Source organism: Galeopterus variegatus, unplaced genomic scaffold (assembly GCF_000696425.1).
Source record: "Galeopterus variegatus unplaced genomic scaffold, G_variegatus-3.0.2 Scaffold2618, whole genome shotgun sequence".
Classification (NCBI taxonomy): Eukaryota; Metazoa; Chordata; class Mammalia; order Dermoptera; family Cynocephalidae; genus Galeopterus; species Galeopterus variegatus.
In genome coordinates this window covers 129,730-143,667 of record NW_007728729.1, presented here as the reverse complement: position 1 = coordinate 143,667, position 13,938 = coordinate 129,730, and the positions used below count along the sequence as shown (strand labels likewise).

Sequence of the window (13,938 nt, the reverse complement as noted above, 5' to 3'; positions counted from 1 at the left end):
CACCGCACTCTACCGAGTGAGCCACGGGCCGGCCCGACCATTATGATTTTTAAACTTTCATTTAAAAGGAAAAAAGAAAGGTCCACTGGCTATTAGGTGGAGAACATACTGTGGTGAGGAGGTGGCCTGGGAGGTTAGTGGCTGGTGGTACCAGTCCCTGTGTGGCAGCCACACACAGGAGGCACGTGTGAGGGAAAGGGGGTGGCAGGCTGGGCATATGTGGGGTTCGAGGTGCCTGTGGCACATTTGAGGGGTGCCTAGGAGGCTTCTGGGAAGTGAAGGAAGGTTCTAGGAGCTCAGAAAAGGAACCATAATGTGTGAGCAAGGCCCCAAGAACAAGATTCTTGGCCAGATGCTGTGAAGCCCAAACATGTTGGCCTCAGAGCCCTGAGAAAACTGCCTGAGTCGCACCAGTAAAGCTGCCGCTTCCCAACTCAGTGGGTGAGCAGGGCTCCCTGAGACCAGGTCTTGCTCATCTTTGTTGCCTCCCCCGACCCCCGCAGACCCAGCCCAAAGATGCAAGGAAACAGGTAAGCAGGTAAGCAGGTGAGCGACGGGCCAGCATGCCCAGCTCCGGGACCCTGGCTTCCTCCCCTGCGCCGTGGATCCCGCCTGCACCTGCTCTGCCACCTGAGTCCCGTGCTCCGGGGGGAGGAGGTGCGGGGGGCTGGCCTGACCTCCCGGTGCTCCTGCGCCTCCTCTCTGTCTCCCCCTTGTTCCCGAGTGCCCTCCCAGGTTACCCCAGACCTGCTCTCCTTACACCCATTGCCCTGCCCACTAGCTGGAGCCAGAGCTCCCCATGCCTCCTCCTGTCCCCATGACGCAGCCCCAGCCCCATCTCCTCCCTCCTCCTTCTGGAAGCAAGAGGCTGGGGCCGGAGCTCACCCTTCCTGCGTCCTCTGAGACCCTCTTCTCCTGCTGCCATGCGGGGGCTTGTCCTCTGCTCTCTCCACAGCCCCCTCCCCCAGCATCTTCGATCCACCCTCTCCTGGGGGGGAGGGGCGGCCCCTTCCTGCTCTCTTCCCGTCAAACACACCCAGGTCTTCCCATCTTAGAAGAGCCTCCCTTCGGCCTGCCCTGTTACAGCCACCATCCCCAGCCTCTCCTGCCTGTCTCCCTACGTGGAGCTCTGAGTTTGCTGCCCGCCCTCAGACTCGGTCCCCACCCCAGCACCATGCTAAGGAAAGTGCCCTGTGGGGGGCTGCAGGGACCTCCTGGGCAGATGCTGGCTTCCTGCCGTTCCTCACTCTGCAGCACTCAGCACTGTTGACTCTCCCTGCAGGGCGGTGGCGGTGGCAGGACCTGCCAGCAGTGGGTGTGCAGGGGTGGCAGCCTCCGCCTCCCTGTTCCAGCCTCCTTCCCTGCCCCTCTTGTGCTCAGGTTTCCTAACTGGCCCCTCTCAGTCTCTCTGCTCTCCTCCTCCCATTCTCTGTTCTGGAAGAGTCCATGCACCTAGGGCTTTAGCCCCGACCTTCGTTATGTGGTCTCTATGGCTATGTCTGAGCCCTGGATCCATCTCCTTCAGGTTTCTGGTATCCACCTGCCAACGATGTCTCTGTATAACCTGGGGTGACCTTCATAGGACATGCCAAAGCCAGCATTGTCTCCTCCCCTGTCTTCCCCAAATTGGCTCCCCTTCATTTATTAATTTATGTAATTATTCATTCACTTGTGACTTCACTAAGTAGCTGTTAAGTGCCTGCTCCTTCAGACTGTCCTCAATTTTCCCAGCCTGGATTGATTTTCACTTTGCAGCCACATATTTGCTTGTCACTCATGTCTGTCTCTTTTCTCTTAGGTTGTAGTCCGTTTCCCAAGTCCCCTTGGAGTCACCACGGTCGTTGATGTGAGGGGGACTGGGAATCCAGTGGGAGGCCGAAGTCCTAGTGGAGGGTAGCAGAGGGAGTGCTCTCTTTTGTGGGCACCTGCAGGCTCTAATGCACCAACAGGCCTTAGGACCACCCGACACCAGAGTTGGGCGGGACCACAGAGATCAGTTTCTTCCTCTGCAAAACGAGGATACTGGGCCTGCTCTTGGGTCCAGGCCTTGTGGAACCAGCTATCCCGGTGGCCCTCCCGCCTCCGCTCCTGCTTTCCTCTCCCCATGTGATTTTCTCCCAAACTCTTCCTGCAGACAAGAGCTCCCTGTGCGGGAGGGTGCGGGAGCCTTGCAGCTTGAGCATTTGGGTAGGGGGCCAGGGGTAGGGACGGTCCCCTCTTCATGACCTTCCTCTCCCTGGGCGCACTTGGTGAACAGTCTTTGGATGACTTTCCTCCTCCCCTGCTTGAATTCCTTCCAGGGCTGGGATCCTTGCAATGTCCCACTCCCTCCAATACAACCCTCACATGAACTAGCGACACCCAGGGACCCAGGGAGCATCGGTGGTGGTACGAGTCCTGGCCCTCTGCGAGGTCTACCACCCACACTTCCTGGCCTCGTGGAACAGCGCTGGCTCCTGCCCCAGCCATGCAGGCAGTCTCCACCAAGCCAGGGTTAATCTTTAGCCAAATACCAGGCACTGGGTTCTCTGGCTCCACTGGATCTCCCACCCTCAGGGTAGGACCCTGGACTCCATGGACCTGGCCAGCTGGGGCTCCAGAGATGTCAGGTTCAGCAGCCCCAGGTGCACAGCGGGGTGGGTCCAGGCGAGGACAGCTGAGCTGGGCAATGCTCTATCCTGGTGACCTTGTGGCCAGGGTGCAAACAGGTAAAAGGCCCATTTGCCAACCCTGTGGGTTTGGGTGGGGGAGTAAAAGATTGGGGGGAGGGTCTTGGATGCCAGTGTCTCCATGCCAGCCCTGCCTCTCGGCCCTCTGTGGTCCTCATTCCCAGGACCATCTGGGTCCTGGCCTCAGGGAATTGGGGACCGGAAGGAACAGGTGAGAATGAAAAAGGCTGGGCCTCTCCCATCTCCCTCCATCCGTCCCTCTTTGCCCAGCATCCCCTCTGGCCCTCTTCACCCGGCTCACTCTTCCATGCCTCCCCCAGCAGCCTGTCGGCACCGCACAGGCAGGGGGCCTGGATCCACAGGCCCAGCAATCAGGCAGCACGGGGCGTCCTCACAGCAGGGCTCGGAAGGCCCTCTCCCCAGCCTCTGCACGTCCTCAGGTCAGGCCACCGCCTCCGGGGGCTCTGGGAATACCCCAGCCCAGTGACTGCAGAAGCCCTTGCTGATGACGATCTGGAGCATTTTTCCAAGGCTGCTTTGCTGTTTTTCTGCCTTTTGTCGGTTTGCCAGCCAGCACATTCATTCATTCACCCATTCATCATTTATTCAATAAACACTTCACAAGTTGGGTACTATGTTTGACTCTTTGAGTGTAGGAATAAGACCGGTTATCTGCCCACAGGGGTCTGAAGACCTGTGGGTTTATGAGACCGAAAACTCAGAGGCAGGGTCTGTACCCCACACCACCCCCAGCCCCTCACCACCCTGCCCAAATCACAGACACAGTCCACTTCAGCAAGCAGGAGGGACCTCTGATGCTATGTGGGGATGGTGACAGGGCTTGATGCCCAGAGGGAGGCAGGAAGGGGGCAGGGCAGCTTGGGGTGGGGGGCAGGACCACTGACAGAGCCCCTGGGCGGCTGGGCGAGGGGAGAAGAGTTGGCAGCTTCCCAGCCTCAGCTTAATTCCCTGGGCAAACAGCAGCACTGGGAGGGCTGCCCGCAATCCACAGTGGCTTTGGCTTCAAAGGGCCCTGGGGGACCGGGGGCGGGGCGGGCTGAGTTGGGGTGTGTACTTGGCACGCCCTCTCCAATTCCTGGAACTCTTGCTTTCCTGGGAGCTCAGCAGAGCTGCTTCTTTCAAGGGGAAAAGAGGAAGAGGGCCTGGGCTCAGACCCCAGGCTCCTGTCCTGCCCTCAGAACAGTGATATGGCCCAGAGGGAGGGTGGGGAGATGGGGTCAGCCAGGTCAAGACTGCATCGGGAGGCTGGGGGGACCCCCACCTTTCCTTGCCTGGCCAGCTCAGGCTGGTTGGCTTCTAGGGGGGCAGCGTCCTTCCAGCTGGTCCCTACCTGCTCCTGACATACACGGGGCAAGTTCAGGCCCCAGCATGCCCATGGCAGTGGCTCTGACCTGTCCCACCTGGGAGCAACAGAGGGGGTGGACACATCATGTGCTCAGGGAAGAAGGCGACCCCCCAGGGCTTCCACACACCTCGTCACCTGCCTCTCGGCTCACAATGGTCAGCACAGCCCCAGCATGGGTGGCCTCACAAAGCCGCTTCCCCTGCCCCAGTGCCTCCCGTCCCTTGTCACCTGTGCTTTCCTGTTCATCACACAAGAACATGTCAGCGGGACCTGGGCCACTCTCCCACCCATTGTGAACAACAGGCTCTGCCACCCCTCCCCATGGTCCCTCCCCTGGCAGGCCCAGACCTGCCCCAGCCCTGCCCCTGCCGGGAGTCCACCTACACCTGTTTACCTTTGGGCCTCAGCCCAGGATGGGACTGCGGCTGACCCTGCCGCCCCTTCCTTCCCACCTTCCAGCGTTGCAAGTCTGGGTCCGGGTAGTGGGGGTGGGAGAAGGGCGATTGATTCCTGTCCTAGATCTAGCCGGGCTCTGCAGGGGACCCAGCCCGTTTGCTCCAGAAGAGCATGAAGCTCTGGGAAGAGGGGGATCCTCAGGGGCCTTCCAGACCCAAGAGTCATTGGACCCCAGTGGCCTGTCCTGTGCAACAGGACGTACTCTGGGCAGGGAGGGGGAGGCCCTCAAGGTCTGGGCTCTTGGCCTTTCCACCCTTCCTCACATCCCTGGCAGTAGGGGGTCCCTGGGGGAAGGAGGAGGGGGAAAAGGCACAAAGCGAGGGGACAGCAGGGGCTCCTTGCTTTGAGAAAGGGCTTCTCCCAACACCTGAGAAAGAAGGTGTTCAGGGAATGGTCACCTCAAAAGTGGGGTTTGTAGGTTAGAATGAAAGGAGATGAGGAACCTGCTCAGAGAACTTGAGGCTTGAGCTCAAAGCCACACAGCTCAAAAGGAAATGCAGCCCATGTGATGCGGGATCTTGGATGGGGACGCAGGCATGGAGGGGGTGCGTCCTGCAAATGCAAATATGGGGGTGATCTGCAAAGTTTGAATGGGCTCTGTGGATTACATGGGGTTATGAGGCCAATGTTAATTTCCTGATTTTTTTTTTCCTTTTTGTCTTTTTTCGTGACCGGCAACGGATCGCAACCCTCAGTGTCACGCCCGTACCGGACCGGGACCGGCAACGGGATCGCAACCCTCGGTGTTGCGCCCGCACCTCGCTCAGCCAGTGAGCGGCCGGTCTGTATTCAGGTTTATTTATTTATTTATTTATTTTTTTTTATTTTTTCCTTTTTGTCTTTTTTCGTGACTGGCAACGGGATCGCAACCCTCGGTGTTGCGCCCGCACCTCGCTCAGCCAGTGAGCGGCCGGTCTGTATGTGGGATCCGAACCCTCGGTGGGAGCGCCGCCGCGCTCACAAGCGGCTCACTGTAGCAGTGCGCCACCGGGCCGGCCCTAATTTCCTGATTTTGATGGTTGCACCAGGGTTAGTAGAAGTGACCTTGTTTCAAGGAGATACACACTATTTAGTGGTGGTGAGCACCATGTCTGCAACTTAGTGTCAAATGGTGCCAAACATATTTTGGTTGAGATAACGCTGAATCTGTAAGTGAATAGGAGGTAAATGACTATCCTAAAAAACAAACAAACAAACAAACAAACAAACAAAAAAACAGCCACCCCACTGAGGGGCAGGGCAGGGATGACCAGGGGCTTCCGGCTCTTAAGTCCAACCCCTTACCTGCCCAGTCAACGCAGCGATCCAGCGCCGGGCTCTGAGACTCCTGCTTTCCTTGCTCCCAACGCTGCCTGCAGACAGTGTTGTCCAAAGCCCTCTTCAGGGCCCTCTCTGGGTTCTGGTTGCACATTGGAAGCATCTGGAGACCTTTAAAAATGCTGATGCCTGGGCCCCACCCCAGAGATTCTGGTCTACTTGGTCCAGCGTGCAGCCCAGGCAATGGGATATTTAGGTGCTTCCTGGTGATTGTCACATGCAGCTAGGGTCAAACCTCGCTTTGCTGCTTTGGCCTTGTGCTGGCCCAGTGGGCGGTTCCGCCTGCCCGGTCACTGTCCCTCTTCCCCCCAGCGCAAGCCTGGGGTGGGCAGTGACACACCCCACTTGTCAACCCAGTGGTGTGCCCACCTTGGCCAGGGCTGGAAGCTTATCCTGGGGACCAGTGGAGAAGGTTGGAGCCCCCCTTGCTCCCCCGATGCTGGGGTCTGTGGAGAGAAGGGTGTGGTGGTGGGGAGAGAGGGAGGGGTTGTCCGGGGGGTGAAGGGAGCCTGGCGTGGAGGCTGGACAGCCCCTCAGCATGCTGTGTGAAGGTGATGGGGTTGGCTTCTGGGCTCAGTAAGGCCCTGACACTCCGAGTCTGCAGTGTGTGTGCCCTGCTGGAATATTTGGAATAATTAGCAAGTGAAAGCAGCAAGTTAGCAAGGGGAATGCCAGGTTGGCCTAGAGCCAAACTTGAGGACAAAGAAAGAAAGGGGCATCAGGAGAAAGGGTCCATGGAAGCTGCGCAGGATTGCTGTGGACAGTGCCCATTTGTGCCTGTGTGTGTGGGTGCATGCACGCATGTGTGTGTGTGCGCGTGTGTGTGTGTAAAGCTGCTCTGGGGGGGGCTGAGCACCAGTGAGGGTGTGTACGTGGGGTTGGGTGGGTGCTGGGTGAGGAGGTGGATCCCAAGCAAAGCTAGGGTGAGGGGAATTGAAAGGTGCCTCAGTTTCCCCATCAGAACTCGGGTAGTAGTTCCAGGTTCTTGGCCTCAGTCTGATCCCTCACAAAGTGGACCTGCCAGTGTGAGTGGGGGAAGAGGGTCTGAACACCCGGGCCCCACCTCCCCGGTGGCCTTCCTCCTCCCCAAGCCAGCATTGAGCCGGGTTGGGTGAATACACACTGGAGTGGCAGGTGGGGACCAGGACTGGGTGCCTCTGACCTCACACCCCAAGGGAGGGAGGCACTGAAGACAGGCCCAGGCCAGGGACCTAAGACTCAGGGCAGGCGAGCCCGGACAGGCCCTCTCCATGGGGGATGGTGTGAGCCGAGCCCTGGGCACACTCGGCCTTTGTGAGTCCCTGGGGCTGGGGCAGGGGCCACACCCCCTCCCTTTGTCTCCAGCTCCCTGGGGTTATGGGCGCAGTTCCCCCCATTGTGCAGATGGAGGCGCTGAGGCCCAGGCTGCAGGGGACTCCTGATAGCCACCTCTCAGCCCCTTCCTCCCTGGGGACACTGAGGTCATGGGGAGTTCATCAGGGATCCCTGCAGGCCTTTAGTGTGCCCCCATCTTCTTCCCAGCCATTCCCCCTTCAGGCAACAAGATGAGTGCTCCCCCATCCAAAACACTGGGCCCTCACATTTTCCCAAAGAAAGTTTTCAGCAGGTCCATTTTCAGATTTTTAAAAATTTTATTTTTAAAAATTTTTTATTGTAAATAACTTTCCATGAAAAAGGTTAAATTGCCCCATGGGGCAGGAGGGTGGATGTGGGATGCAGCCCAGAGGGTCAGGGTGGAGCAAGACCCTCACTCCACCACAAATGCAGGCAGGGGCGCGGGGCTACCCCCCTTCCTGGTCCCAGTGGTTCCAGCAAGCCCAGCATCCCTCCCAGTTAAGCCTTAGCTATAGCTACGTCACTACATTAGTCTGTCTGCCCCCAAACCCCTGCAGCTTGGCTGCCTCTGCCCCTAATCCCCCCAGAACCCCAACTTCCTGCTGCTCTCAGCTTTAAGCTCAAAGATTTACATCCTCCACTGTACCCCTAGGGATGGGGCTAGGAGAAGACCCCAGAGGCCTTACAGCAAGTCTCCTGCACCCCACTTCATTTCCGTCTCCTTGCTGCCCCTCCCCCAGTCAGTCCTCTGCCCAGCTCTGCCCCAGCCACTGCCTGCCCTGGCCCCAGGGAGGCTCTGCCGGGAGAGGCCTCCAGGGGGTTAATTTGCTGTCACCTAATTAGCATTTGTTGTACCTGGGAACTTTCTCTGGATAGAGACCTGGGGAAGCAGGAGGAAGAGGGGGAGCTGTCCAAGCGGAGGTGCTCTGTGGGGGGGCCCTATCTGTCCCTCCCCAGCCTGGACAGGGCCCCTGCAGGTCTCAGCTCTCACTGTGCAGGGCCCTTAGCGGGTTCCGGGGGCAGGGGAGACTTGGATCAATGAAACACTGTGTGTATGGGGGGCTGGGGACGGGAGGCAGCAATTCTGGTCCTGGACCCCCAGGTATCAGCCTCCCGGGCTTGAATCTGAGGGCAGCCTGGGCTGGCGGCGGTGTGGCCTTGTGGGGCCAGCCCCGGGAGACCTGGCCCAGCCCCTGCCTGGGTTGTGGGGTGTCCGTAGGCCTGTGTTGGGGGGCAGTTCTGGGCCCTGACTTGGGCACTGTCCGGAGGCAGGGTGGGTCCTGGCCTCTTACAAGAAGGCACCCACGCTGGCCCAGTCCTGCAGATCGGCGGCCAAGGTGGCATCCCCAGCCTCAAAGAGGGGCTCCGGGGGCAGGCAGCCACTGCCATTTTCGTCCCAGGGGTGCTGCAGGAAGGATGTGGCCAGGAAGGTCTCATCGAAGTCCAGGCTGTCGGCAGCCTGCTCCACTGGAGGCCCCCAGGTAGCGGGGCAGTCGATGTGGCGGCCGTGGACGGTGAGGTCCACGTCCCCGTGCGAGGCGGGGCTCAGTGGCGGGCTCAGCTCCAGGGCCTCCAGCGTGCCCAGCTCCCCACCCAGAGTGCCGGTGTCGAAGATGGCCTCCCAGTCAAAGTTGCCTTTGAGGGGTTCCAGCTCACTCTGCTCCTCCTGGGTCAGCAGCAGGGTGCTGGGGGGCCGCGGGGCCTTGGCCACCCGCTTGGGCAGCGGCTGTTTGCGCTTGTGCCCGAGCCTGCCCTCACCAGCACCCCAGCCCGCATCCCCCGTGGCCTCCTCGAACTCCCGCAGCAGCTGCTGGGCCTCGGAGTTCACTGTCAGCGGCCCGGCCCAGGGGGCGGCGCTGGGCTCCTGCGGGGCCTGGCGGGCAAAGGCCGGGTGGATGTGGACCGGGGGCAGCCGCCGCTTCTTGAAGGCCCCGCTCAGCAGCCGTTCGGCGTACTGGGGGTCAATGCGCCAGAAGCCCCCCTTGCCCGGCTCGTCCTTCTCCCGAGGCACTTTGATGAAGCACTTGTTCAGGGACAGGTTGTGGCGGATGGAATTCTGGGCACAAGTAGAGAATGAGAGAAGGAGGAACCGTTGGTCAGTGGGGACAGTGGTGATGGAGTGGCACCCAGTGCTCCTGCATGCCACCCCCCCATCTTGTCTTTGACGGGGGAGGGGAGGACAGACGGCCTGGCTCTGACCAGGCGGCTGTGGCTCTGGGACACCAGCCACGGGGCACCGGGAGCCCGGAGTGCTGTCGGGGGCTTTTGTTCCCTGTTGCCGGGATATCTGCCTGCTCAGTCATCCGAGCTCTGAGCCACAGGGTGGCTCTCACTGCCACCCCCGTCGCCTGCCCTCTCTCCCTTACCCTGCTGCTTGCAGCCTGTGGCCAAAGCCCTCGGCTCCCCCAGGGCCTGGACGGCCATCTCCCTCTGCCTGGGCCTGGCTGGCCCTCTGTGTTTGCGAAGTGAGTGGGTCAAGTGAGGGGGCTGGGCGACCGAGGATGGTGTGATGGGTGTGTGTGTGTGTGATGGGTGTGTGTGATGGGTGTGTGTGTGTGTGTGTGTGTAGGGATGAGGGGTGGGGGGAACCGGTGACTTTCCTTGTTTGTTGAGCCAGCCGCTGGCCTGGGCCTTCACCCCCCACGGCCCCCTCCTCCCACGCCCAGCTCAGTCGATTATTAACCAGCCAAGGGCATAGCATTCATTCCTAGGGACCATTTCCTGAAGTCCAAGCTGCACAAGCCTAGGGTAGGCTGGGGGTGGGGGTCTCTGCTTTCTCACCTAGACTACAAATGGCCCCACCCCAGGGAAGAGTCTGGGCATCCCTGGGGCCTCTGTCTCCAACCAGCCCTCGATCCTGATGGTTGAAGACTCTCAGGGCAACGTGTGCTCAGCCTCAAACCCATCATCATCCTGCCTTGTCCATTCTTAGGTGCTTAGTCTTGTCCAAACCATGCTGGGGGACTTGGGTCCTGAGCTGGGACAGCAGGGCAGGTGGGTGAATAGTGCCCCTCAGGCAAGGCCGGGATGTTTACATGGTGGCCTGAGCCCCTGGCTGCTCTGAGCCAGGTTCCGGAGACTTGGTACACGAAGACAGTGAGCTAGGCAGAGCCCCTGTGGAAAGCACCTGGCTCAGGTAATTGTCCCCCCAGGGAGGTTGGCTGAGAATGGGGGGGGCTAGTGGAGGAAGGCAATTGGGGAGAGGTGGGAGTGGGGGGCTGGGACAGCAGCTTTAGGAAGGCCCCATACCCCTTCCACTGGGACACAGCAGGCCTTCACACCCCACAGCACTTCCCTTCACCCCCAGAGCCAACTGCAAAAAGGATGGCCGTGGAGCCTGCTGGGAGGCCACGCTCCAGTTTCCGTTTCTGAGTCCAGCCCTGACAAACTGTCCTTGGGCAGGGCAGTGTCTAGGAATTCTAAGACTCGGGACAAGAATGTGTCCTCAGCCCAATCACCCTTCCCAGGAGACTATGTCCGCGCGTAGTCTAGTCCTGGTCTTTGGGCCAGGCCTGCTGGATGAATTGACAAGTTCCTTCCCTTAAGCCTCAGCACCTGCACCCCGAAAGCCCCATCACCCGCACCCCGAAAGCCCCATCCCCCTGGACACTCTCACTCCTCCCTTTCTGGAAGTCGATGGAGGGGCAGTTGCAAGAACTTCCTCGGCGGCCGTCCTCCCTTCCGGTGCCCTGGGTGACCCGCGCCTGCTTGGCCTGCGGCTTTGGGATGTGAGTCCCGTGTAGCGAGGGGACGGGGGGGAGGGAGCGGCCACCGCCCGCACCGCCCCTACCTGCCAGGTGGGATCCGCGTGGCGGAAGTAGCAGAAGTTGTCTGTGATCCACTTGTAGATGGCCGACAGGGTGATCTTGGTGGCCTTGCTGGCCTGCATGGCCATGCAGATGAGCGTGGCGTACGAGTAGGGCGGCTTCACGTGCGGGTTGGTGGCGTAGTCCACGTCGTCGGGGGGCGGGGCCTGCAGCGCCGGGGGCGCGCTCCGCGACGTGCACGACGAGGTGGGCTTGCCCGGCGTGTGCGGCCCGGGGCCGGCCCGCCGCGCTCTGCGGGCCGCGGACGCCCGCGGCTCCGGTTACGCAGCCTCCCGGACGCGCGCTTCCATCCCGCGACCTCGGAGCACGTCTGTGGTGCCTGCGGGGACCACAGCGGGCGCTGAGCGCTCTTACCGCACCCGCGGGGGACAGGGTGCGTGAGAGGCGGGAACCTCCTCTGAAGTCCCCATGGCTGGGGAGGATCTTTCAGTGCCCAGGTCGGGGACACAGGAGCAGTGCCCCGGGGTCCGACCCCCACCGAATCCGCCTCTTATCCTTTTCTCTCGGAGGTTTTCTTAGTGAGTGAGGGGAGAGAGAGGGGCATCCGGACCTTTCCCTTCCGAAGAGCGGGAAATCAGGACCCCTCCTCCCCGCCACGAATGGAAATGGGGCGAGGAGTCCGGGAGGGCAGTTCGACGGCGCGGGGGTCGGGAGAGGTCATTAGGATGAGGGATCACGGGAAAGGAAGGGAGCGGGACAGAGTTGTGGGGCGCGGGCGGGAAGCGAGTTTCTCCCAAACTCCTCCGACGTCGGCCGCTGGGCCCACCGCTCCCGTCGGGGAGGACGGGAGAGCCGGCTGGTAGCGACGCCCTCCCTTCCCGTGGCGCGTAGCCCTCCCCATCCCTTACCTGGCTCAGAGCGCAGCCCGGGCCAGAGGAAGGTTCTGGAAGAGGTTCCTCCCGCCCCCCCGCCGCTCTCTGCCCCCAGCTCGAGGGCCCCGCGAGCGCCTTTTGTCGCCCCCAGCCCAACGGCGCTTCTCTGAGCGCCGGCGGCCCCGGGACCGGCATTAAGTAGCCGCTCCAAAGGCTTCTCCTGCTGCCATGGCGACGCCCCGCCCCTGTAAACAGCTTCCGCTGCTGCCATTGGCCAGCACGTCTCCAAGGAGACCGCGGGCACTTGCTGCTCTCTCTGGCGGCAAGTCTCTTGGAACTCCCTCCTGCGGCCCTCTCCCGCGCCACCCAGCCCCCTGCCCGCCATCGTGTCGCGGCTCGGCGCATTCCCGCCCGAGGGCCGCGCGCTGGAGTCGGAGAAGCGCGCGGCTCACGGCTCCCGCCCGAGGCCCGGGGAACAACCATCGATCCGTTTGTCCTGGGGAACTGCCACTCCCGCCGCCGCCCCCTTCCTGTCTGAGCTGCTCCGAGGCGTCGACGGCTCCTAGGACGGAGCCTGGACCAATCACGGGGCCAAGGCTGGGAGCGGGCTAAGGCTCAGGAAGCGCATCCTTGGGGTTTTCTTTCCTCTTCTCTGGACTACGAGTGGCACTTTGTCATGTTTCTGCGGCCTTTCCCTCTTTCCTGAGCCTGAATGTCGTCTCTAGTGCCCGCAGGCAAGTCTGACTCTCCAATGCCACCTGCCGCTCACATCCGCAGAAGCGGCCGCGCGGATCCCTGACACACCAAGGCGGGTAGAGTAATCTAATGTTTCCCGGTAAGCAGCTCCCTCTCCACCGCTATTCTCAGCAAGGTTCCCTGAAGCTGACATTCCAGAGGCTTCTGCAGAAGTGCTCTCCCTCCTTTCCAGACAGCCAAGGAAGCAGAGCCGGTGGGTAAGACTCAGAACTAAGTCATGGACTTGCCAAATTCTCCTAGTGGGTCATTTGCCCCGTTAATTTTACCAAGCTTTAAGTGACAAGGACAAAGGTTGGATGAACACTGTGGCCCTCCCTCCTCCCTTCCCCTGGCCTCCCTCCGGTCACTAGCGTTCTTGCTATTGAATTATTGAGGAGCTGCAGTGTTGGAAGTTCTCTGGTTTAAGGCTGTGCAGAGGCAGGGGTGGGGGTGGGGCTCTTTACTCAGCTTCAGCAGGAGCTGGAGAGCTGGGGAAGATAAGCCTGGTGCCCAGAAGGCGAGGCAGAAAACAGGCAATGGTACATCGACTCCCACCCAGAAGCGTGCCTTTCCCTACCCTTTCCCTCTGCCACTCCTCCACCTCGAGATCCTCTTGAGTAAAAATATTAGCGTGAGTGCTGGAGAAAGTTGGACAGAAACTTTCACAAATAAGCCCACTTCACAGTTAACGGTTCCCCTTCCCTTGTAAACAGTTTTATTCATTTTTAAGAATCATGCAGAAGTCCATAAATATTGCATCCTTGATGTCCCCACTGCAGTGTGCCCACAAGTGTACTCCCAGGAGTAAGAGGGGTACACAGACAGCACAAACAATACACACACACACACACACACACACACACACTCACACACACCAGGTGTGCAGACCCTAAAGCAAAGTGAGCAACCAGCATACCAACACCAGGTGGACAGGATCCTAACTCCCCAGGTGAGACCGCTTAAAGTGTGTGGGTCTGTGCTCAGGAGATGCCCTAGCAGGGGGATAAACTGGCGGGATGGAACTGGGTAGAAGCACAAAAGGCCCTACAAGGAAGCTAGGATCACCACACGACCCGCAAGCCATGGAGAGTGCAGGCCTGGTGTAGCAGGAAGGAGCCACAGGCCTCCACAGCTAGTCTGTGCCCTCCTGGCGGAAGCCTGGCCCCATCCCATTCTCTCTGGGTAAACTGTTGACAACACGACTGTCTCCAGATGACTGACTGGGGCAGAGGAGTTGGCAGCTGACCTGTCCCTGATCAGGCTTACTGAGGACCAGCCCCTTTGGATGGGATACTTCTGCTTGCCAAAGAGCTAAATGAGAACAAAGAGGGGGGAGGAAGAGGAGGGAGAGAAAGAGGGAGGGGGGAGGGGGAGAGAGAGAGAGAGAGAGAGAGAGAGAGAGAGAGAGAGAGAGAGAGAGA

The 13,938-nt window shown here is 60.3% G+C and overlaps 2 protein-coding genes across 2 annotated transcripts in view; both read right to left on the bottom strand.

Annotated features, from left to right (window-relative positions):
- Positions 1–5,902, bottom strand: part of EXOC7 (exocyst complex component 7) — a 45,177-nt gene extending 39,275 nt beyond the window's left edge. The window contains exon 1 of the mRNA XM_008582463.1: positions 5,776–5,902. Coding sequence (XP_008580685.1) covers positions 5,776–5,902 — 127 coding nt within the window. The remainder of the gene's footprint in view (positions 1–5,775) is intronic.
- A 1,517-nt stretch (positions 5,903–7,419) lies between these two features.
- On the bottom strand, positions 7,420–12,167 carry FOXJ1 (forkhead box J1). Its single transcript, XM_008582462.1, has 4 exons — positions 11,819–12,167; positions 11,325–11,484; positions 10,934–11,201; positions 7,420–9,199 (listed from the first exon to the last, which is right to left on the bottom strand). The coding sequence occupies exons 1-4, from the start codon at positions 12,165–12,167 to the stop codon at positions 8,432–8,434; spliced, it is 1,545 nt and encodes a 514-aa protein (XP_008580684.1). The 3' UTR covers positions 7,420–8,431.
- Positions 12,168–13,938: the final 1,771 nt, after the last annotated feature.